The sequence below is a fragment of the Lygodium microphyllum genome, chromosome 9 (assembly GCF_053477565.2).
Source record: "Lygodium microphyllum isolate KBCC chromosome 9, Lygodium_microphyllum_v1.1.10, whole genome shotgun sequence".
Lineage (NCBI taxonomy): Eukaryota > Viridiplantae > Streptophyta > Polypodiopsida > Schizaeales > Lygodiaceae > Lygodium > Lygodium microphyllum.
Window position 1 is genome coordinate 155,674,119 of NC_141143.1, and position 26,636 is coordinate 155,700,754.

Sequence of the window (26,636 nt, forward strand, 5' to 3'; positions counted from 1 at the left end):
GCCTTGCGACGCTGCCGACAAAGAGAGGCATGGTGGATCCCATACTGCCGCGCAACCCGCTGCACATTAGCGAGCAATCGGTCAAATGACGCAGTGCCTTGAGAAGAGAAGTCGAAGAGAAATCTGTCGATCAATTGCTGCATATAGCCCTGAAAGAGGGCATGCTTCAGGTAAGACGAATTGAAACGCAAAGGGAGTCTCTCTAGAAATTGCTTGAATGGGGCAATGGGTTGTGCAAGCAGCTCAAGCTGTAGAGGGAAATGGTCCGACAGGGCATATTGCTGCAATACTTTTATTTCGAGCAGCTCAGAAAGAAAATCATCATTCTGCATGATATATATACGATCCAATCTCGACCATGTTGTTGCATACTGGGCAGAGTGGAAAGTAAACCCTGTAGAGGACGGGTGTAACCAGGACCAGAGATCTTGCTTGAGGACGTCAAGAGCCAACGCCTGCCACATACGACTTTCCGGCATATCCATCACCGAATGCTCCGATGTGGACTGGGAGGAATCCACACACATATTGAAATCCCCCATGAAGAAGCCCCGTCTACCAAGCGCCAAGGAGGCCTGCAAAGTTTGCCAAAGCGCCCGACGAGATATGGAATCATTCGGAGCATAGAGGCCAAGTAGCCATAAGATTTCGCCTTCGAATATAATTTCAATCACCAAAAAACGGCCATGAACATCATTTTTAATCAGAACAGGCTGATATTTATCATGGACAATCATGAGCACACCCGAATAATGCATGGCCTGTGACCCAGCATAAAACAGTCTAAAGCCCTGGCAATCTACCACTTTTCCGGCTTCATCGTGACTCTTGTGCTCAACAGCGCACAGGACATCCCACTGATTTTCATGCAACACAGTCCACATAGCATGTTGCTTGTGGCGAGAACAAATTCCACGCACATTCCACGTGGCGATTTTCATGTATACTCCAAGCAAAATCAGGTGCGAGGCACTGCTTGCCTCGATTGGACTTTGTCAGCGAGCATGTCCAGGACTCCCTCGTCCAAGAAATCTGCCAACACTGCAAAAGAGTTCTGCGGACCAGATTTGGAAGTAGACGGCATATCTGCTGGCTTTGGGATGGACCGGGGATAACGACGGTCCCACGGGGTAATGACATTACCTCTGGTATCAAATGCGAGCTTCGCAGAGGGACCCTTAGAACGATCCGAAGACATTTTCCTGGCGGACTGATAACGGGGGCCAGAGGAAACCATAGCAGGAGCCGAGCGCTCAGCCGACTGCATTTCCTTCCTTCGCATGTATGTACGCATGGAATCTTGAGATGTAGTAGGTACATTGTTCTGCATGGCCGCAACAACCCTGTTGCCTTTTTTTGCACCTACTTCCACCCAATTATTGGCGCTAGAATCCAGACCCGCAACCTGTTGTTTACCTTTGGCCAAAGCTTGGGGCTGATGAGTAGCATCCAGTGATGGAGCATCACACACCATCTCCTCCATGGGCGGCACAGCATGGCCATTATGGGAAGTGTGTTGCTGTTCCGGGCACTCGGCCATAAAGTGCCCCAATTGTCCACAGGAGAAGCAATGCCCTGCAAAATTGCCCCATTTCAATCGAAAGTGTAACGGGTGCATGCCAGGGCAATTGAGGCGTAACCAGGCAGGCCTTTTTCTTGCAGTGTCCCATAGCATACACAAGCGGCTGCGATTCACAGCCCGGAGACTGGGAGGGACCAGAACAGTGCCCACAGCGGCCATAGCATCCTTCAATAGCGGCCAATAAACAGCCGGACAGTTTTCCACCTCGACCCAGACCGGGCATTCACGTTGCAGCAGACGCTGAAAATCTGCCATTGGACGCCATGGAACCACATGAACCAATCGGCGTTCAAAAAACAAAGGCAGTTTCGACAGGAGAGCAGCACGGTGCGTCTCTGATTTCAACAGGACCTCAAAAAAACCCCGGGAGCCAATAAAAATCTCTTCAACACAGTCCCCTTGCAGCAGATGTTGCAACCACTGGCGAATACGAGAAAGCAACGGGATTCGACCAGTGAAGAAAAGTATCACAGCGCGATCATAGAATACCGAAAAGAAGCGTAGGACCGTTTTTGGGTCCACGGTGGCATCCAGCACATCGTCAGTTGCAGAGTCGGGAAAGGCTTCCTGATTATGTTGAACATAATCGCCCAGCAAAGTGTTTGCAAATTCCAGCAAGTGTTCCCAGTCCACTTCCTGAGAGTCCACCGAATCCGAAGCAACCTGGGCATAAGACCGATCCTGAGAAACGCCTATCTCTTCCGAAGCATGCTTGGTACGTTTCCCCGCAGGCTGGATGTCAGGACCAGGGGGCATCTCTTCATTGCATGGAACCATATCCTCGGGTTCCTCCGCATCAGAATCCGGGCCCAGTGCTGCCACTGTTTGATCTATGAAGTCCAGATCCAAACCAGCCATCGTAGATGATGATTTGCTCTCGAATGAGGACTGACCCTCTGTTTTGCCGTCTCTCTCGCTTTCCCTTTTTCCTGTACCGAGGCGCTGTCCAGGGGTGCACTCAGCAAGGAGAGCTAATGAAAACCGAGGTTTACCTGTCTCCGTGCAGGGGCAGACAGGCGAAACACAGGCCAGGTGGTCTCCACATCAGGACGGGACAGGCTGGGATGTCGGTGACGAACTCGAACGCCTGGCGAACAGGGGCGACGACGCGCCTGAGGCAAACGCGGGGTGGCGACAGGTAGGGTTTTGCAGGCGGCGGCGGCGCAGGAAAACGCGCCCGCAGGTCGCGCCAGACCTAGCGATGGCAGGGCGGCACGGCGCGGGAGCAACAGCCCGTCATCACACTCTCTCTCTCTCTCTCTCTCTCTCTCTCTCTCTCTCTCTCTCTCTCTCTCTCTCTCTCTCTCTCTCTCTCTCTCTTTTTCGTAATGGATGTTATATTTATAAAGTACTAAGCGACAAAAGAGTTACAAAAGTCATGGCAAAGACGCAGAGGAAATTGCCATATGCCAGGGAAGTAAGTCCTCCCGAGGGAGTAAGTCAGAGTGCTGAATGAGATCTATCTGCCAATGCAAGAGACCTTTAAGCCTAGCAATATGTCCCTAAACATTAGAGGCTGAATCAAAAAGAAAAGCATTCCGAATGGTCCAATTGTGCCAACAGCCCCAGTATTTGAGAAAGTGAAACAAGATCTTCATATGCAACTGTGCCGGTGTGGGGTATTTGGGTCGCACAAAAACCCAATCAAAAGGGCTTAGCGAGGAACCAACCACTACTCGCCAAACCGCTGGCAAGAGTGACCAGATTTTCTTAGCAAGAGGGCAAGAAATAAATCGATGACGGGCCAATTCCACACTAGTGGTGCAAAAGAAACAATTGGCGTTGAATATTCGACGCTTGGAAAAGGCTGAAGCAAGAGGAAGACCACCAATCATCACCCTCCAAAGAAAGACCTTGCATTTGAAAGGTGTCTTGTTCAACCAGCCCTCCATCATAGTTACCTTCCACCATGACTGAGATTTACGCAATCCCCATACAATATTAGCTTTAGTAACCAACCATTGATGATCCTTAATCAAAAGATGATACACCTGGTTAGCTAAGGCCTTTTCCAAATTCAGCCGGCTTGCAAGGTCCCAATCCTGCCAGGGACGATCCGAAGCAAGGGCAGGAAAGGGTTGTCTACAATAGAGCACCATCAAAAGCTGTCCCTATATATCACGGTATTCACGAGGGATCCTGAAAAGCCTCCTGGTTGTACGAAATGACATCAACACATTGCGACAGGCAAGGGTGGCATCTAACTGAAGTCAAGCCCAAACGTGCCACGCGGTTAGATTTTGGTCTGAGCTCATGTTTGCCTTCCCAAGAAAGTAATCGCGAGGCTGCCAACAATTCCAGTTGAAAAGAGTTAGTAGCTAAGAGGTCCTCCGTTGGATGCCACTGAGCCTTCTGGAGAACCAATTTCCAGGAACATACCAAATAAGCAAGCAAGGAGGATGAAGGACTAGAAAACCAAGAGTCTGCATTAAGAACATGCCACCAGGAGCTCCAAATTTGGGTATTACCATGCACAAGCCCATGATCCTCAAGAAAATAATGGGCTATAAAGACCCACGGGTGATGATCCAAGCACATGGCACGAAAAAGAGACCAACGGAGTGCCAACATATGAGTTTCGGCATCCAAAATAGCCCCACCACCCATGTGTTTGGGGGTACATGCATGCAACCAAGAAATCCATGAAATGCCTGCATGCAAGGAGTCCTTCTTCCATAACATGAAACGAATGTACTGAGTAAGAGCATTCAATGTAGTAGTAGTCCAAGGCAGCAATGGCAAGAAATATGTGAGCATTGGCAACATAATTGTTTGAGCCACTTTGAGACGAACATGGAAGGGCCAAGCCTGTGACTTCCAATACAGAAACTTAGCAACTAGTTTTTGTAAAATCCACTCCAGTAGTTGCTTGGGCCGAACATCAACACCCAAAGGGTACCCAAGATGCCTGACAATGAAACCACGGGGAACAACCATTCCCTGCTAGTCCAATGACTGCAAATCTAACTCCATGCAACTGAGAATGGCTGATTTCAAAGCATTGATATGAAGACCAAAAGCATGACCAAAGAGAGTCCAAACATCTAATCCTTTGCGAAGATTATCCTTGTCCGCACGCAAAATCATAAAGCTATCATCAGCCAAGGATTGACTAATGAAGTGCTGTCCAAAAGGAAGAGACAATCCAACCAACTGAGTAGAAGCTGCCATATGAGATAACATCAAAAGAACCGGATGAGCAAGGGCCAAAAAGAGAGGACTCAAAGGGCAACCCTATCTCACAGAGCATGCAAGGACAAATGGCTCAGTAACACCACCATTCAACATAACTCGCGAAGAAGCCGCAGCACTAATGGTGTAGATCAAACGAGACATCCGAGTACCAAAGCCCATAGTAGACATAAGTTCTGCAATGAAAGACCAGTCTAAATAATCAAAAGCCTTTTCCACGTCCAATTGAATCAACACCACCTCCTGATTAGAGTGCCTTGCATAGTCAATAGCCATTTGCACATTTAAGACATTATGCAAAATGTTTCAGCCCTTAATGAAACCATATTGAAGAGGATGCACAATGGCACGAAGATGTTTATGGAGCCGATTCGCCATCACTTTGGAAAAGATTTTATACATAGAACCCATCAAAGAAATTGGTCGCCAATGTTTCAACATAGACGGTGAAGAAACTTTTGGAAGCAATTTGATAAGTCCTTTCCATGAGGAAGGCATGAACCGCGTTTCCCAAACCTACTGAAACATAGCTGTCAATGGTTTCATCAATCGGGTAGCAAAAACCTCAAAGAATTCATTGGTGAGACCATCCTAACCAGGACTTTTATCCTTGGGCAAGTGTAACAAGATATCCATAACCTCCGCCTCACGAATATCTGTCTCCAAAGTAGTTTGCATGTCATGTGGAACCTGATTGCGGACCAAATCATAGAAAACTGAGCGGGCATGAGTAATTTGGTCAGAAGGTGAAGGAGTAGAACCAAGAAGGTCTAGAAAATAATTCCTACACATATTCACAATAGTCTGAGGATCAATGACCATTTGACCTTCTGCATCCTGGAGTCCAGTCATATTCTCTCAAGCAGGAGATGCATGGAGAACTTGAAAGAACTTATGAGTCTGACAAGCACTATCTTGCAAATTCTCAGTCAAATTTTACAATTTGGCCTGCTGATAAGATTTCAGCTGAAACTCTTTAATAAGATCAGCCAAACGCATAGCTAATGGCACCAGAAACATCATCTGGAGTCTCCACCAGTAGAGAACAAACCAAAGCCAGTAATTCCTCCGCTGCTTGTCGACGCCGTCAACAAAGAGAGGCATGATGGATCCCATACTCCCGAACAACCCGCTGCACATTAGAGAGCAATCGTTCAAAAGAAGCATTGCCCTCAGAGGAGAAGTCCAATAAAAATCTATCAATCAATTGCTGCATATAACCCTGAAAGATTGAATGCTTCAAATAAGACGAGTTGAAACGCAAAGGGAGTCTATCCAAAAATTGCTTAAAAGGTGCAATGGGTTGTACAAGCATCTCAAGCTGTAGAGGAAAATGGTCCAACAAGGCATATTGCTGCAACACTTTCATTTCCAGCATCTCAGGAAGAAAAGCATCATCCTGCATGATGTACATGCGGTCCAACCGCGACCATGTAGCTGTATACCGCGCAGAATGAAAAGTAAACCCTGTAGAAGAAGGGTGTAGCCATGACCAGAGGTCTTGCTTAAGTACGGCAAGAGCAAACGCATTCCACGCACGGCTTTCTGGAGCGTCCATCACCGAATGCTCTGATGTGGACTGTGAAGGATCAACACACATATTAAAATCCTTGATCAAAAAACCCCGTCTGCCAAGTGACAAGGAGGATTTTAAAGTATTCCAAAGATCCCGTCGGGATAAAGGGTCATTTGGAGCATAGAGCCCAAGTAACCATAAAATCTCTCCTTCAAATAAAACTTCAATCACCACAAAACGACCATGTACATCATTTTTAATAAGAACAGGCTGATATTTGTCATGTACAATCATAAGCACACCAGAATAATGCACGAAATGTGTCCCTGCATAAAACAAGCAAAACCCACGGCAATCCACAACTTTTCCTGCTTCACCGTGACTCTTACGCTCAACAACACACAAGACATCCCACTGATTCTCATGCAATAAACTCCACATGGCATGTTGCTTATTGCGAGAACAAATGCCTCGCACATTCCACGTGGCTATCTTCATGTGTATTCAAAAAATAAAATCAGGAACAAGGCAAAGCTTGCCTCGATTTAACCTTTTTTGCTAGAATGTCAAGGACTCCCTCATCCAAAAAATCAGCTAACACAGCAAAAGAGTTCTGACGACCAGATTTAGAGGTAGACGGTGTATCCATTGTCTTGGGGATGGAAAAGGGATAACGACAATCCCATGGGGTAATCACCTTACTTCTAGTATCACAAGCCAACTTAGCAGGTGGGCCCTTCGAACCATCCGTATATACTTTCCTAGTGGACTGATTGCGAGGAGCAGAAGAAACCATAGCATGAGCAGTGTGCTCTGAAGACAACATGTCTTTCCTGCGCATATAAATACGCAAGAAATCTTGTGAAGCATTAGGCATAGTATCCGCCATACCAGCATCAAGCCTTTTACCTTTTATGGCACGTACATATACCCAGTCATTGTCACGGGAATCCAAACCCAAAACATGTTTGCCTTTATCCAAAACTTTAGGTGGTTGGGTCGCATCATGCGACAGAGCATCAAGCACCACATCTTCCATGGGAGGCAAAACATGCTCAGCATCTGAAGTCGGTTGCTACGCTGGACATTCGGCCATAAAATGCCCCAATTTTCCACACGAAAAACAATGCCCTGCAAAGTTACCCCATTTCAAACGAAAGTGCAAAGGATGCATGCCAAAGCAATTAAGACGTAACCAAGCAGGCCTTTTCCGAGCAGTGTCCCATAACATACACAAATGGTTACGATTCGTGGCCCTTAGGCTCGGGGGAACCAAAACAATGCCCACAACGGCCATGGCATCCTTTAACAGTGGCCAATAGACAGCCGGACAGTTTTCCACTTCAACCCACATCGGGCATTCGTGTTGAAGCAAGCGTTGAACATCTGCCATTGGGCACCATGGCACAACATGGACCAAACAGCGATCAAAGAACAATGGCAGTTTAGTCAACAGATCGGCACGATGCTTCTCGGATTTCAACAGTACCTCATAAAAGCCTCGGGGCCCAACAAAAATCTCTTCAACACACTCCCCTTATAGTAGACTTTGCAGCCACTGGCGAATATAGAAAAGCACTGGGATCCTACCAGTGAAGAAAAGTATAATAGCACGTTCATAAAACACTGCGAATGAGTGCAAAACATTTTTAGAATCCACAGTGGCTTCCAGAATATCTTCAGTTTTAGAGTTAGAAAACGCTTCATGATTATGTTGAACATAATCACCAAGCAAAGTGTTGGCAAACTCCAACAAATGCTCCCAGTCAACATCCTGAGAATCCACACAATCAGAAGCAACCTGAGCATAAGAACATTCCTGATGATCCATTGTATCTTCCGAAGTATGCTTAGTGCGTTTGCCCACAAGCTGGAAGTCAAGACCAAGTGGTATCTCCTATGTGCAAGGAACCATATCCTCTGGTTTCTCTATTTCAAAATCCAGACCAAGGGCTACCACCGTTTGGTCAATAAAGGCCATGTCCAGACCAGCCATGTTGTATCACCACTTTAACAAGAGATCTGAAGCTATTTGCAGGGCGCTCTCTCTCTCTCTGTGCGTAAATACAAATAGGTACAGATCAATAGTCTATTGTCATCTTGTGTCACAGGTGTCTTCAGTTTGCAGTCACGTTCACAATGACAGACCTGCTACCACAGTCTGATCGAGACTCTGTTTCTTTGATGACCGTCGAGATTAGGGTTTACAGCAGCTCAACGCCTCTACAGAAATGAACAAACGCGAGCAGCAGGGCCAAAGGACAGCACAATAATCGAATCAAAGTGGGCGTTTGCAGCGTGGCAAAGTGACGGGGCAGCAAATAGGCGCAACAAAACACCGCACCATCCAACAGGGCATTCAAGACCACGACTCGCAGGTCTAACATGCAACTGCAGGGACCACGACCCATAGGTCTAATAGCGACAGCAGGGACCCGGACCCGTAGGACTGACGGGCGATGGCTGTGACCACGACCCGCAGGTCAGACGACCGGTGGCAAGGCTAGGCTCGCAGACAACGCCATCACTTCTCTCTCTCTCTCTCTCTCTCTCTCTCTCTCTCTCTCTCTCTCTCTCTCTCTCTCTCTCTCTCTCTCGTGAAGGGTATTTTTATTAATAAATAAAATATAAATTCAAAAGTACAACATGGCTACAAGAACAAATGGTCATATGACCAACAAGGGAACCAAGGAAACAACTGTGTGCCAAGAAAGAAGACACACACACTCTCTCTCTCTTTATATAATACCAAATCACATAAGGAATACAAAAGTCATGGCAAAGGAACAGAAGAATTTGCCATGTGCCAAGAAACCAAGTCCTCCCTAGGGAGGATGTCAACATGCTGAACAAGATCTAACTGCAAATGCAAAAGACCCTTGAGCCTAGATATGTGTCCTTGAACACACACACACTCTCTCTCTCTCTCTCTCTCTCTCTCTCTCTCTCTCTCTCTCTCTCTCTCTCTCTCTCTGCAATTTAACTAACAAATTGAAGTATTTAGAAAGGGCCTTTTGGCCAACCAAGCCGACTCAAAGATGGGTAGAAAACAACATCATGAGTCAAAAGGCTACAAAAAACACATAGCTACAATCACAAAAGAAGGGAATCACAAAGCATGCACAACCTCAATGGTGCAAATGATACCCATCAATCAAGTAGGCACCTCTCTCAAGATCACACTGGCCTCTTCAGCTTTCTAGCCCTTGTGGTGTTATCATCCCTCATGACTCTCTACTGCCAAAGAGGAATTGTGAAGGGGTGGTGTATTCACAGTCATGTGTCACGCACAACCATCTCCTGCCTGTGAGCCTCAATCTAAGTCAAACAAGGAGATTAGGAGCTCCAACACTCAGTCTATTGTGTGTTTTGATGGAGGAAGCAGCTCTATTTAGAGCATGCATTTCTTTTTCAATCGGTTTTAGGTGTGTTCACGCTGATTGACTTATTTTCCAGCATTGTAGGCAACACCATTTTCTCATTATCTTATTCAAGCCGGCCAACATCTAGTACACCAATTGGCAGAAGAGCAATCGACCAATTTCAGCATTTATTGGCTATTTATTTATAGTCATTCCATAGTGGCTGGTCCTGATGCTACACACACACACACACACAGAGCTACACACACAAACAGACATAAAAATACGTCACCTCACCAAGATCCAGATCGAATTCCTCCTCCGCACCCTCTAACACGACACCAACGTCATTGTCTACATGCCTTACGCCAGCAGCATCCACCACCAACAACAGCTCCTCAACCGACAACAACACCACAACCAAACAGCCCCCCCCTCACAACAAGCCTTGGGCTGCATGCACCAAGTGATGAATCCTCTTTGCATTCAGCATAGTTTTGGAGTTTAGTGCGGATTTTCTTCTCTTCCCTTCTCTCTTTGTGTTCATGTTTCCTCTTCCATTGCACACTCTCACATGGTCATTGGTATCAAAGCCAAAGTGAGGACTCAAAGGTTCCACAAAGAGAAGACCACACTCAGATTGTTTGGAACAGATCTATCACAATCGACGAACGCGGATTTTCTACATTGTTCAGGACTTCTATGAAGTGTGTGGGGCATCTACAGCTTCTCTTTGCAGGAAGCAGCTGATTTTCCCTCTCTTAGGTCAGCCCAACCCCAAAATGCAAGAGTTTTTTATATGTTTGTAGGCCTATTTGTACCAGTTGGACAGGTTTGATCACTCAGATGAGGAGACCGTTCAGTCTTCCTTCAGTAGGTGGTCCCATAGGTCAAATTGTTGCGAAGAGCGACACAAAGATCAACATTTAGAACCTCGTTCTCACTCCAATAGGGGTGGGTGGGTGGGTGTGTGTGTGTGTGTCTCCATAGATTTCCATTCACCATGGCATGTTGGTTACATACACAAGCTCCATACGCAACAATGGTATTAGAGCAAGAGAACCCAAGAAGTATATTGTTGTTGCAAAGTCTAGTTTAAACAAAGTTGTTAAAGAAGTAACAGCAACTATAGAAGAGGACGACGATGACGACAACGATGATGATGATGATGCACTAGCCTAACTCATTCCTACTAAGTGCTGCCCAAGAAGCGTCATCATAAAACCTGCTGCCCCAACTATGTCTTCAGCTACATTGTCAAATCTGCCCTATCCATTGCCTTTTCCTACTGCAATCCCCATCGCCTATCTCAACTCCACCTTGTTTAGCCTTTGGAAGGTTTGCCCAATTGCCACCCCACATCAAGTATTAAACGCCTCACCTAGAGTACATTGAACTACCCCCAACCTATCATAGCCTGCAACTCCACCACCTCATCTATTCAAGGGACTACTCGTCAATGGGTCATCTTGAAGCTGCATTATCTCGTCAAATCAAGCTTGACACAACTATCTACAAATAAGGTTTTTAACAAAATCTTAGTTAGTTAAAGTCATTTTTTTTAAAACAAAGAGTTGTTCGTGTATGCAACTTGGGGCATCTCGACTTGCATCGAAATTCGTCAACGTCTACTCAATCAAATTTGGGGTTTTTTATGTTGGCACCCTCTAGCATCCAATCAAGGCATCCAACGACACATCTACAACCCCTCGAGCGCTCGTCTTCGACATTGGGCAAAAAAATAATGTGTCAAGAGTCCAATGCTTGGCGACTCCATCACAAGCAGTCAACATCAACCACATTGTCCTCGAGATTTACATTGAGGAGAGATTTTAATCCCATTATAAAAACTTAAATAAGAATAATTTAATCATCAATAAAAATATCAAATAAAATATAAAACACAAAATATAAAAAGATAGTTGGAATTAGATACTAGCCATGCTCATGCATGCACTAAGACCTTTCCATCACATGATTCTATGGGGTTCTTTGCTCAAATTTTAATCCAAAATGACTTGCATTTATTTATATTTATTTTCCTTCCAATTCACAAAGGAGTTATATGCCTAATTCGCATGATTGTATGGGGTTCTCTTCCTGGATCAAGGTTTGCATGGCAACATGGGTTAGTAGACAACAAAATGGGTGAGACCCTCGATCTACATCTGGGTGGATTTGCATGCAACAAGAATGGATTCGATTTGAGTCTCCTTGATTGTGGAATCAAGGGGCAAATTGAACTTTGTGGTTGCCAGTTACAAAGGACAGCTTGATAATCCAAACATTGGAAAATTGGCTTGGCCAATAGAGGGAGAGGGGATTCTTGAGAGCATACCTCTCACATCCAAGGCAAGGCCCGAGTGATGAGTCTTCTCAAGGTTTTGGGTCAACCCTCGATGGTACAACAAGGATTGGAATTAATGTCCAAATCCCTCAATCTGATGCCTCATCCAGGATCTAAGAGGGGGTGTTAGCATTTGAGTCATCCCCTGGACAAGCTGTGTTAGGGTTCCTACACAGTTAGGGTTTGGTACAACAGACAAATTACAGAGCCACGTTAGCAACAGACAAAGTACAGTGCCACGTCAACAGCAGATAGAGTATAGTGCCACGTCAGCAGACTGCGCAGGTGCTACGTGGCAGCCTACAATGCAGTCGGACAGTTTTTTTGGCATTATTGTATTGCAATCAGCTGCATTTAATGCAGCTGACCTGTTTATTTTATGCCTTTTAGTCTACTTTATATAGCAGTCCTCCATCACATTGTTGGCATATTATTCAGTGATTTCAGATGCTAATCTTGAGATCTGTTGGTTGAGACACAGGCTGTGCTCGGGCTGACGGAGATCAAGGTCATCAAGTCAGAGACATACGCAGATATTTCCTCTGCCCCCTTGTGTATCTCTACACTCTTATACAACATACTACACAGATTTTCTGCGTTTACACTGTCTCCTTTTCTCTCTCTCTCCTCTCTGTGTTCACTCTCTCTCTCAATCTTTGTCCTACGCTTCCCCATTGTTGCACTCTGCCAAAAGGTGGTCAAAAGCTCATGCACATGCTACGGCCCAGAGGTGAAAATCCCCCTCGAAGTCTACCGAATCTCATGACCTAGAAAGAAGTGGAGAAGCCCCACAACCGTCATCTCGAATCTCTCATTAGTGACTCCTTTGTTTGCTTGACCTTCTAGGTATGGTCACCTATCAAAATGAGATCGTCTGCGTAAAGCACAAACAAAGTGCGCCCTCCAACTAATGTACGAACATATAATTAGGGATCAACAGTGATCATCCACATAAAACACAAACAAAGTGCGCCCTCCAACTAATGTACGGACGTATAATTGGAAAATCAATCGTGGAACATTGATACCCTAACTTCCCTTGGTTGGAGGAACAAGTCTATCTTCCTGTTCCAAGCACATGGAACCTATTTGAGGCCATAAAGGACCTTCTTCAACCTGTAAACTTGGCCATCTAATGAGAAAAAGCCATGAGGCTACTCAATACTCACAATTAAGGAAGGCAAACTTCACATCTAGCTGATAAACCAGCCATCTCCTATAAGTGGCTATGGCAAGAATGGCCCTAACGGTAGCCATCTAAGCTATAGATGCAAATGCATCATGGAAATCCACTCCTGGCCACTACGCGAACCCTTTAGCAACCAGCCATACCTTGTGCTTATCCAAACTTCCATCACTACTCTAATAGTCTTTACGGCACAAGATTCCAATTGTCATTCAGCTCTATAGCCTCTAGCTCCTATTCCATAGCCTTTTGCCAATCTTGTAATTACAAAGCCTCCTTCACAGAGGTGGGCTCCCAATTCTATATGGCACGAGTCATCAAACAATAGTTAGTTCAAACAAGCTACCTAGTTTCTCCAAGATTGCCATGGACTATCCTGATGTTGCAACTCCTTAGGAACTCCCTCAATCCCTACATCATGAAGTGTGTCACATGCCCAATAAGGAGGCTAGTACTGCCCTCATCACTCTACCTCTCTGATGAAGTCTCTAAAACATCCACTAGTGCTAATTCTATGGATAAATCCAATGGTGAAGCAATCTCATTCTCCACTGATGGGGGAGCCTCACGAGACATAGGCTTCAAAGGCACTAGCTTAGGTGCCCAACTATCGTCAAAGGCACTGACTTAGGTGCCCAACTATCACCAACTATTGCCCACATCTCCAAGTACAAGATACTCCTCACCCCCATCTCAAAAGATATCATACCAACCATGGCTGATGTAGGTGACCAAAGTAAGCCTCAAAAGGTATCACACCAACCGCAGCCGATGTAGGTAACCACTTAAGGATGTGGACAAAATAGACACTAGTGTCTACCAATGCTTCATCATAGTCCGTACCATCTCAAACATGCTCTTATTCTTCCACTCCAATATGCCCCTCTCCTAAGGTGTGTTTGTATTGGCAAACTCTTGGTGAATACCATGATCTACACAAAACCTCGCAAACTCATTGGAGATAAACTCTCCTCCTTTGTCTGATTGCAAGGTCTTAAGTTTCCTACTCGACCTATTCTCCTCAAAGATCGACCAATTCTTGAAATTTGACAATGCTTCAGACTTCAAGAAAAATACCCATTTCATCTTGCTAAAATCATCAACAATGAGCATAAAACACAAAGCCTCCTTAAGGGACTCCATCCTCATTGGTCCACATAAGTCTATCAAAACAACCTCTAAGGTCTCCTTTGCCCATCACAAAAGCCTTGTTGGCAATTGCATCTCTATGCTACTTGCCACAAATGCAAGACACACATGGCAAGCGGCTCACCTCGACCTACGGTGATCCACGAATAAGCTAACCATGAGCCGGCTTCTTTAGATACTCATAGTTAAGATAGCCAAACCGAGCATGCCATAGCTCTGTCTATGTTTGTGGGGAAAGAAGAAGAAAGGTAAAGGCCAATGAAGTCCACATCTTGTAGATTCCATTCTCCTTGTGACCTACACAAAGAGCTTGTCTCGAACCTCCATCGAGAACTCGAAAGAAGTCCTTATCGAACTCAATCATAAGGCCAAAGTGCACAAATCTTGCTCATTGAAAGTAAATAATATCCCAAGCCTCACACATAGAGAACCTCCGACATGTAAGCACCACCATGTCCATCCAGAATCAACTACGTATCACCTTTACCTTTGATAAGAACCAAAGAGCTGACACCAATGAGAATTTGCCCATGTATCAGACATATATGAGCAATATCATCTATAGAAGGAGTCGTGTGGTGGAAAGCACCACTATCCACAATCCACTTAAAACCAGCCTTAATAATCTTGAATAGGATGGTAAATAACATAATTAAGTACTAATTACAGCAAGCATAAAATTCACATACACTGAAAATGCACACTTTACCACTTTGATCTTGGATATTGAGCACCTTATTGGCCCCAAAACTAGCATCCCTTGTGGTATTTCTTTATATTATATTGCAAATGGAAGGAGTACAACTCAAACACTCTAATCTCCTCCACTAATCCAAGTGCCTCTTGCTGTCAAAACTGACCAACAAGCCTCCAAACCAATTTGCCCCTTGGTTTAGGGATTGGCCTTGATCCTGCTCCTTGAAAGACAAATTCAGTCCCAAATCTAATATTGGCTAGCTGGCCTCTTGAATCTCCCTAAAATTCCTCAATTTCACTTGTTAGAATTCAAGTTCTAGGCCCTCAATTCTGAGCACATATCCTGAGGCAGTTGTCAAAACCCTATTTCCATTGTAAATTGGGATTTACAACAAAAATTGACTGAAATCTCTTCCTCTGATGGCTCAAACTGCTGAAAAATGCTAAGATAACTTGAAAGAAGGCTAGGGGATGAAAAGTTGTCACCTATAGCTTAGGACCACCAAAAAGACTACTGCCCCATCCTATATGCCATTCATTTGCACAAAAGGAACTTAAGTTGTTGTCATCTACTCTCTCCACACTGCTGTCACATGCACTAGGACTCATCCCTGGTGGCTACAAATCACATTAGCAACCTCTACTTGCTCTCTAATAGCCTCCTTCTCTCTCACAATGGCTAGAATAAACTCCACTAGCCCCTAAAAACGTTTTTTCCACTTGCATAGGCAAGTTTTGCTAAATGACAGCCTTCTAATCTCATTTTCCAGCATTATCCAGCTTATTAAATTAATTTTTAAAATATTATTTTTAAAAATTAATTTGATAATTATTCTAGTGCTCAAAAAATTAATTTCACCTACCAAAAATTAAATTGGCTAGGCCATTTGGTCTTCCAAGTATCCTTGAGCAATTATTAGCCCTTGGACCGGCCTTAATTAATTGATCGATGCCTAGTCTCTAATGTCACCACCAACATTAATGACCAATAAATTAGTCTAGACCCAAATCTAACACCAAGTACCACCTAGTACCTGCCAGACATAACTTATTACAACTTTTGCCTTTGGCACCCACTCCATCCTCGATCCTTGGCCTGTTACCATAAAATAACAGCCATATGCATCACATGTGCTAAACAACCTTGCACATTTGATTAATATCTTAATCAAATGTTATCAGCAAGATTAAAGCATCTTAAAACTTTATGTCCCTGTGATAAATCATGAGGTTTTGGGGCCATCATTGCAATATCAAAAGCCATTAGTGTCGAATCCTCAATCACCTTCAAATGTAAAAAGGCTACTAATGAAGGAGCAGCCACCACTTCTGAGTCCTTGTAGATCTCTTCTTCTTGGTGTCCTCCTTGTCCTTCTCAAGGCAGTCCTTCTTCCAATGAACTGTCTTGCCACAAATGTGGCAAGTAGAATCCTTTGCTTTGTCTTGCTTGGTCTTCTTATCCATCTTCTTCTTATTGTTCTTCCCCTTCATTTGGAAAGATTGACCTATCAATACCTTCGTCTTTGGAGTGTTCTGTCCTTTGAGTTGTTCCTCCTGACCCAAGACCATCGAAACAACTCCTTTAACTTAAGGGTGTCTATCTGCCATGAAGCAATCAAGGCAGACTAGAATGCACTAACTCAAGGCGATAACTGTGAGAGAAAAGTTATCACCATGTCTTACGAGACAATCACCTTCCCTGCATGCTAAACATGCATCTACAATTGCTAAAGCTTATTGACATGATCCTGCATGAAAGCAAACTTGTTTGGATTCAACGTGCTGATTGTACAACCAATTCAATTCCAGTCATATATCCTAAGCAATAGTCAAATGCTCTATGTGGGCTATCATGGATGGTGTGTATGAGAGAAATAGAAACAATTGGATGAAGGCATTCAACTCGTCCCAATGTGCCTAAACCTTTGCCAACTCAGCTTTCTTGTCGAAAGAAAGCCTAGATATGTCACAGGCTATAGGACGGTCTATTTCCTCAATCTAGCCATGCCAAATTATAAGACTCCAAGATGGCAAACATCATTACCCACCACATTCAGTAATTCTCCCCATCAAGTTTCTAATCTTCAAAAAGAGCCAATAACACGTGAACCTTATAGTCCATAATAGCCTGGAATGTCAGCAACATTGCCAGCTCATGTGTGAGTCTATGCATGCTAGAGTGGGCTAAGCATGTGGCATTTTAGCCTGACATTTTCTATGCCATTATTTTTGCCCTTTTTTGGCATTTTATCTAGCCAACCATCATTTATGGTCAGGCCAAATGCTGGCCAATTTTTGGCATTATTTCTTGCTATATATGTAGTCTTCCTCCTCCACGATCTATCAGTCATCACTTGCAAATTCTAATGCATACCCTAGTGCTAGTGCCTACGCAACCAGTGACTATTGTACATGGCTGTCTCATGTTTGATATTAACATCTGTAAAAGGCTAAAGTGACCTATGAAACCATGAGTTACAATTATCTACATGACGATACAACTATTCAAAGATAACAATAAATGAAAAGTGTACTGAACAACACAATAAAGCTATAAGCTAACTAACAAATAGAGAGCTCTAACGGATACAATCTCATGGAGGTGTAGAGGGCCTAGCTCTAACCCGAGCAATGATCTCTTGTATCCACCTATGGAGGTGTCGCCAACATCTATGTCTAGATCTAGGACACCTGGATGGGCTCAGCTGGACAGCACAATCAATCAGTATCCCTCATGTACGTGTAGATGGCTAGGGCTATGACTGTGTTGAAGCCTCTTGGGTCTCCCTCCTAAAGAAATCTATAAGCTTCCTCTAGGTAGGCCCTCAATGTCTTGTAGCTATTGTACTCCTAAGAAGAGTGTCTCAAAGTGGCCGTATCTCAAGGAGGAAAAGGCCAAGGCACAGCTGATCAATAAATCCATGACTCTAGCAAGTGGGCCAAAGCCATCTCTAACAAGTAGTGAAATCAACCTTGGATCTCATAGGATGCTAGGGAGCGGCATATATAGTGCTTCTCTGTCTCTGGCTCAAGTTGATATATTTGGCATATGCGCTGCTCTATTAGTATGGATCTGTATCTACCAATCTCAATCTCTAACTAATGTGAGGAGGTACGCAACTGACCAATAGCACATTTGATCCCATGTGAGGGATGAGTGTCCATATATTTCGGGCAAACAATAAATTCATCATTTGTAGTATGTAGAAAATGCTCTCTGTAGAAAGCCATCTTCATGCCTAACTCTTGCACTGGTCCTTGCCCTGTTCACTTGTGTCCAGCTGAGTGAGATCCATTCCAATAATTTGGCCAATCTCTGAGTGGCTCAAAGTAAGAGATGGTGCATCAAGGGAACACTGGAAGGGGGGTAGTCTGTCCATACTAAAGCCATGTAGCTAAAACTAGTCTAACATCTATATATACCAGTAGGACTCTCTCTAGCAAGCTATTGAGATGACTCAAGCTAGGCATATCTCTGTCTCGATAGGCCCTACAAGCTGTATATATATGTGATTGATTGGGTGATCTCATGTGGGACCGAGACCTTACAGCCTAGAGATTATGCATACAAGTGGCTGCTCCATCGATCTCCATCCATCATGAGTGTGACCTGACCAGCTATAGTGATCAAGACTAGGCCCCCATACCTGCACTCCATAAAACGAGTGGACATGACTAGTGTATCAGAGAGCCACAACTTAGTATAAGGTTCCTAAAAACTGTACCTATGAGCACATTCTCTCCAAACCACCTAGTGTTATGTATCCTCTAGCCACTCTAGTATCTATTCTCTCTCAAAGAGAAAGCGGGATCTATAAATAATACTTCCAGGTATATAAGAGTCTACATATTCCAGCTCATCTTGTCCATATGTGAATTTCGTTGCTAATCTCCTAACCCACTATGATGTAGTGTTAGATACCATCACATTGGTTTTACCGAGGATCACTAAGAGCCCACTATCCAGTGCATAAGAATGCAATGCCTCCAAATGTCTCTATCTGTAACCCCTATGGAGACTCTGTTAGCAGTCATGTTTGCCATGCCTTGTCATCTCTTGTCTATGAGCCTCAGTCTGAGCTAGACGAGGACTTTAGGAGCTCTGATTTGTCTATCGCTTGTTTTGACAGAGGAGGTAGCTCATTTCAATGCATTTTCTCCTCCAGTCAAGATTTTATGTGCATTTCCCGAGCAATTTTTGCATTCTTCAGCCCGCCTCAATTGTTGGACATTGTCCATTCTTTTTGGGATTTTTTTGAGTATTTCTGACATTTTTACCAGCATTAAATGCTGGAAGGCCATATTTTTTTGCCCTAGATTTCAAGTTGGCCTGTTTTTGGGATTTTTGGCTATTTATAGCCATTTCCCACTTGGCAATCACATAGATTATCATCTTCCCTCCTTCCTTGGTAGGTGCACTCTCCGACTCCATCTTCCTCCGTCTTCAATGCTGCCGTCATCATCAGCCTAATCTGATGCCCTCACTAACATTGTGGGCTACGTGCAAGGACTAATCACTCCTCCTATATTCAGCATTTGTTCCTTGTTCAATGCAGATTTCTTTTCTTCTCTTGCAGATACTCTCTTTTTTTTTCGTAAAAGGTTGCAGATATACTCTGTGTGTGTGTGTGTGTGTGTGTGTGTGTGTGTGTGTGTGTGTGTGTGTGTTCCAAGTTCCTTCCATTATGCACTCTCACATGGTATCAAAGCATGGTATCATTGTCTAAGAGACACAGAGCTGACTTCTCATGGAGAAGACCACCCCAAGCTGGTTTTGCTGCCCACTTCCTCTCCTACTGGAGGCAACTGTCTTCTATTGCAAACGCAATGTTCCTCGATCAAGTGACAGCTCTCCTCAACAAACGCACATAGTCCTTAAAACCAGTCTTTCTTCCGTGTGGATGGGTGGTAATTCCCTAATTATAGCTTAGTTACAGTAGTAACATTTATTACAAAAACTAAAAAATGCAAATTACTTATAATCTTGGATAATGGAAACCCTGTTGGCCCCAAAACTGGCACCCCTTTCGGTATTTATTTAACCTAATTGAACAAGAAGTTAATGTACACTCGGATTCTCCCAATCCCTTTCAGTATTCCAATTTCCCTTGCTATCCAAAATGACCAACAAGTCTTCAATCTAATTTGCCCCTTGATATCGCTCTAAGTGTGAGAAAGTGATCAAGTGTAGAAAACCCTCTCCTAAAGCTAGCCTTTCCTTGTGCTCTTAGACCCCATCTCTTTGCCCAACCACACAACTCATGCTCAAGAATGGACGCATATATTTTAGCCAATGTATGTCCAATCATAAGAGTCTAATAATTACAATAGAGTAGGATCCCCTGATTTGAGAATACGCACAATAGTGTTTGTGCTCTAGCTCTTTAGGAGGCCGTCACACATGGCTCTACTAAACATGGAAGCTAGAAACCCTGCCACCAAGTCCCTAGCATGAATTAGTGCTCTACTACCACTCCATCGTTAAGAGTCTAAGGATCTCCACATCATAGATGTCCTTTGTCTCCCTGGAGAAGAAATATCTCAAGTATCGGTGTATTGTATGTTGAGTTTGTAATTCAATGGATTGGAGATTGATCGTATAGATAGACATCATCTACTACAACTCCAAGAAGACTTAACGAGACTCAAAGGGCCGGAATATAGGGTATGAGCGTCAACAGTGCAAGCAAATAATCTACCGTGCTAGTGCCGCGTCGATGGCGGTAACATGTGAAGGCGCCTAATAGGGGGTATCTAGCTAGGCCGTTAAGGATGGCTAGTCCATGTGCTCTACCCATCTCCACTATGTATCTCCCATACTCTGTCACACCTCTTGTGTCTTGAGAAGTCCTCTCCATTTGCAGTTCCGATATATCTTGCTCCTGTAACATCCCCTCAAATGCATCAAAGAAAGGCACCTGTTGTGAGCTATCCTAGCATTAAAGTCCTCCACTAGGACAATATCTCCCTACCTTGAAAAATCCCAAATATCCTTATCTAGGGCTACATAAGGTGATTGCCCCTTGGGTGGTGCGTATCTTGATATCATAGGGGGAAAGCAACATATGGCGATATAGAGCGTATGCTTCTCACTATACACCCTCACCCACATGTACCTGGCCTACCCATCATTGCGAACCATGTGGATCATCTACTAAAGCTCCTCTCTAAATAGCATCACCACTCCTGACCCCCGATCGCTATGATTTGTGCATGTCTCCTTCTTGTATGCGGACTTCCATCTGTATGTTGTCACTCGTGGGAGTGTGATATGTGGCCCTTGATATATCTCTCTATAGAAAACCATGTCTCTCCCTCTAAATATCTCCTCAAAAGCTCCCACATCGAGTCTTTGACCTGCACAAGGAGTATGTTGGAGTATCAAAACGTAACCCAAGTTCTATGGGAAAAGATGGTGGCCACAACTATACACATCCCTAACAGATCATCCACACAGTAAGCCACCATTTGAGGTATATTTTGGTCAAAAGCCTAATATCTCTTACTCCACAATTTTTGGGTGTGCACATATGTCTACATCTTGAAGAAGGAGCATGATAAGATGGAGCCAAAATCCACCAAGCAGGTGTTTATGGGTTAGAATTCCCAGTCAATGTGATATCTCTTCGGTTGGGCTTCACACTACCAGATCACCATGGAGGCTGCTTCTCCTGAGGCTGAGTTGCAGCCTTCCATGAGACCACCATGGAGGCCATTCATTTTACATGTTTTCAGCTCCACACATGCTTCACTCTTCTTCTTTGGGTGTTTCTTCTCCCTCCTTCAGCATTGACATCTTGGGGTGAGAGGGGATGCTTAGTCTGCCCAGTCTGGGAGAGCCAGGTCATATTGTAGATGTCTTTAAAAAGCTTCATATGCGTGGGTCTTTGATATTTCGCGTTCACATTTAAACAAACAGTTGCACAGTGTGTAGTGTGCAATAGTTATCAAACATGCAACATAAATGATAAACAAATCACCTTTCCAAACACCAGTTATATTATGTGGCAACCAGTATCAAACATGCACCTTTTTAGCTTCCTTGCTACAAAATTTAAGAGGGCGAATCCAAAAGTTTGAAGAATTTTGTATAAAAAGGCCTGTTACCTGCTAGCGCCCACATCCCATAGGTGCCCTTGCTCTATTGATCCTGATTGCCACCTTTGCTCCTGTCTTGACATTCGAAAACTAGTACTACCACTGTCAGGCAAGTTATCAGCAGATCTCCTGGACCCTTTATATTGTGATGATAGATCATTCTCAGTCCACCCTTTTTTAAACTTGACTAGCGCTGAAGTTGAGCCCGTGTTTTTTGCAGATTCTTTTACTGCCTGTACAGCAAGGGCCACTTCAGCAGCTCTTGCCCTCTTCTCTGCCTCTTCTGCCCGTGATTTCAGGTCAAGGATAAAGCGGTCCAATTCCTCCAAATGAGAAGTATGAACTTTCACCAACTCATCTTTACCTGAAAATTTTTGAGTTTCCAACATTATCTCTGTCCCATGTTCAGGGCTGGCATCATCATCACCATGATCCTCACCATTATCATCTACTCCTCTGTATTGCTTTAATGTCCATTGCAGCTCTCGCACTGCACCCTGAAGTATTGACATGGCATCAGCAGTGTCAGCCTTCTCAGCTTCTAGCAACTTAATCAACTCTTCCTTGTCCCTCAAAAGCACTCGCTCTCTTTCGCCCCAATCAAACTCTCTCTGTGTATCGAACAGCCGGTTCTCCTGTGATTCCTTCATTTCCTGCTCCCGCTCCAATCTTGCCCTTTGAAGTTCTTTTTCCTTAACATTCAGCTCTTCTTTCAGACTCTGTATTGCAACCATGGCCTCTGCTATTTGCTTGTCAAAACCAGCTATTTTACCTATGACATCTTGCCATTCAACATCTCTGCTGTTGAAAAATATACTGCTATATCCATCACCACAGACTTTCATTTCCACACTGGACCTAACTATGCTACTCAAAGCTGGATCCCCACTCAGCATGGCTGCAGACCCTGGATTTGGTTCTTGACCGGCACTCTCTGTTAAGTCCAGTTCTTGATGACTTTCAGATCCACCACACATCTTTCTCAATCGTAGTATTTGATTGTCCTTCTCTTCTATTTTATTTCTTAGATCCTGCATCTCTTGTGCCATAGCTTCAACTTCTTTTTCCCATTTAGCTTCTTTATCTTTCATCTCTTTCATTAGCTTCTTCCTCGAAGTAAAGTGGAGGTCCATGACCTCTTCCCGCTCTTTTCTCTCTTTCTCAATCTCCTTTTCTATAAGAAGAATTTCATCTTGAAGTTTTTTAGTGCATGTTTCATACTCCTGCTCCTTTGTGCTCAGAGTCTTCTTCAAGCATTCCACCTCTTCTATCTTGTCCATTAAAATTAACTCCATCTGTTTTCTCTCCTGCTCCATCTGACCCTCCGTTGATTTAATCTGGATCTTCATGTCTTCCATAAGATTTAGTGCGTCTGAAACTTTTTGCTCCAACTCTTTTCTTTCATCCTTCAACTGCTCCGTACCAATCCTCACTTCTGTTCGTTCTTTTTCCAACTGTTCCTGCTCCTTTGCTATGACCTTTGAAAGGTTTCTGATTTCTTTTGCAACATGAGTTGCTAACTGCTCAATGTCCAAAAGATAAATTTCACCAGTTTCCACTTCAGAATTGCCCCGGTTGTCCTTGGAGCAGCTTGTATCCGCGTCACTTTCACCTGGGCACAAATCCTCACTTTCTTCAGATTTTTCAAACCCATTTTGAACCTTTGATCTCAACCTTTTTGAACGATGGATTCTTTTCCTGAGCTGTTTCTTGATGTCAACAAGATGTTGTTTACTACTGGATAACATCTCTCCCAACCTCTTCTGAAAAGACCTTAATGTACAGAGCTCCTCTTCTTTTGCATCTAGAAGAGTTGACCATTCTTTAGCATTTTCTTCCATCCAATGTTCTCTGTCCACCATCATTGCCTGTAATTTCTCCCTCTCTAATTCCCAATCCTTCCTGTATGCATCAGCCTCTAACTCCCACATTCCCCTTTCTTTTAGAAGCGTTGCACTTTTCTTCTTCCAAACCAACTCCTGGCTTTTGAGCTTAGCCTCCACATTTTTGAGTTTCTGGACCAAGAATCTTTCCTTTTCTTGCCAAGTTGCTTCAGCTTCTTTCTCATCATCTCTTTTCTGCCTTGTCAGCAAATCAAGCTTTTCTTCAAGCTTATCTCTCTCATCCTCCAAAAGATCCCGTTGTGCTTTCCACCTCTCAATAAGTTCCCATTCAAACAACTGTTGCTGCTTTGAAGAATCTACTGACTTGTGATCCTCAGCTTCAAACTCTTCCAAATCCTTTAGTAGGTTAGCCACCAAAACCTCAATCTCTGTTTCCCCTGCTGAGAGCAACAGCTTCAACTGCATTGCTCTTTCTTTAAAATCATCTAAGCGGCTTTCAAGTACCTTTAATCTCTGGCAGACATTGTAGTAAACTGAACTTTCCTCCCTCCAAAAAGCAAGGATCTTGTCAATCTCAAACCCATATTGCCTTCTCCTCTCTCTCTCTATGCTGATGACAGATTCTTTTTCTTTGAGACAGACTTTCATGCCATTCAATTCCTTCTCCAACGCATAAATCTGACTTTCATATTGTTGCTCCATATCATTCCATCTCTGTTCATCATTTTGGAAAGTCTCCTCCAGGTCCTTTAATGCTTTATGTTCTTGCTCCGCTTTCTCTTCAGCTATGCAGAGCATTTTTCTGAGAGCTGCAAGTGCATCTTCTTGGGAGTCTCTCAACGCTTCCCTAGGTCTCATGTGTATGTCTGTGAACTCTTCTTCTTTCTGAACTCCTTGTGAGTGTAGTTGCACGTTGCACAAAAGGTCATCAATTTCGTCCTGCTTTTTCTGTAACGCGAAGTCCTTCTCAGCATTGACTATTTTTATTTCCTCTTCCAAAGAGTCAACCTTGTTTCTCAGAAGTTCCACTTCCTCCTCAAGCCTTACCTCACGCCTCTCTCTCTCCCATTCCTTCTCACGTCTTTCCATGTCCATGTATTCACCTTCTGCTCTTAGCCTTAAGCACACGTCCTCCACAATGCCTTCAAACTCAACCTCTTCCTCGACCTTGGAAACTAATGTTTCTATCCTTTCATTACTCAAAGTACGTTCTACCTCTTTCTCTCTTTGAGCAAGACTTTCTAGTTGCCTCCATAACATTCTGACCAAGCTTGACTCTGTCGTGCTTTCGTGCAAGAGTGCCCTTTGCAGCCTCACTGATAAAGCATTGTGCTGAAAAACATTGTTCTCAAACGCAGTTTCGTCTGCCACTACCTGGTTCTTCTCAACAGTACCAGAAACCTTCTCACGCATAGGCATAGTGGTACAGCCCAAGTGATTACCTTCATTAACAGTATCCATGTCCGGCAATTCAATTTGAATCATAGCTTTCTCAGGGGTATGCTCCTCCTGAGAGTCCTGCCCTTCCATATCCTCTTCGTGGAGCAGCTCGATAACACCTTCAGACTGTGAGCAAGCACTTAAAAGTGTTTCTGTTCCACTCTCATCTCCGGGGCACTCCTCATCAAAGTAATTTCCTACGTTCTCTTGCTGGGGACACGAAGCATTGCTTATGTGCGAAAGCATGCGAACATTCTGTGATTCTAGAGACTCCATTTTCCCTCTCGAGTCCACCCTCTCAACAAGATGATTCCTGGCAAATGTCATGAAACTGGCTCAAAAGTATCTTGCACAAATTACAATCTGAGCGCATGAGATGAAAATCGCACGATATTCAGCTACTTGATGCATCGACCGGCAGAAGCGAACGCAGCTAAATGGAAGGACGTAGGTGGTTCGCAAAATTGAGGAATAGCAAAAACCTCGAGAAGGCTATTTCGTTGCGTGCTATGTCGCTTCGAAGCTCCAGGAACCAACTGCATCGATCACGCGCCTCACCCGCGGAACGTTGCAACAGGAGAGGGGGGAAACGGTAGCAAAGCAATGGCGGGATCAGAATTACAACACGTACTGCCTGAGAGGAAAAAAGGACCAATGTACGCGGCAGAAAAGACACACACACACTCTCTCTCTCTCTCTCTCTCGGATTTTCCTTTTGGCACCGGGTTAAAAGAGGGCCGTTTCCTGTCAGAAAGAGAGTGAGGCGAAGTTCAGTTGACTAGACTGATCGAGAGCACTTTCTGAATATCTTCATTTTTCCGATTTTGAGCTAAGGCGTGGTCGTTTTACGTCTTAAATCGGTGCCAATGAACCCATAGCACCCCTTGCGTGCGTCCGTGTTCGCCGTTCGGGCCAAGTTCAAATCACTAGGATATCTCGGTCTTTATCTCCTTCGTCCCATATGGGCAGTCTTGGCACTTTAATGATAATCTCGTATTACTAAAAACACATTTAACTTAGGTGATTTCATATTTATCATCCACTATCTTTTATTATACTCATACTTCACACAGCTTGTAAGTCCCATATATATATATATATATGGCATCTCAATATAATAATCTTACATTACCAAAAAAAAAGGTTTAACCCAAGTGATTTCACGTTTACCATTCACCATCTTACAACTATTACTATTACTTTACTATTATATTATTTTAGCTA

General features: G+C 43.9%; 1 protein-coding gene across 4 annotated transcripts in view; it reads right to left on the minus strand.

Annotated features, from left to right (window-relative positions):
• LOC148031755 (uncharacterized) overlaps positions 1-26,147 on the minus strand; it is a 75,662-nt gene extending 49,515 nt beyond the window's left edge. Inside the window, exons 1-2 of one of the 4 annotated variants that reach the window (XM_087685404.1) lie at positions 25,895-26,145; positions 22,138-25,725 (exon numbers count right to left, since the gene is read on the minus strand). In XM_087685404.1, coding sequence (XP_087541530.1) covers positions 22,138-25,688 — 3,551 coding nt within the window. In that variant the 5' untranslated portion in view covers positions 25,689-25,725; positions 25,895-26,145. Of the gene's footprint in view, positions 1-22,137 lie in introns of all 4 variants that reach the window. The other 3 variants (XM_087685403.1, XM_087685405.1, XM_087685406.1) reach the window with 3 other exon arrangements.
• Positions 26,148-26,636: the final 489 nt, after the last annotated feature.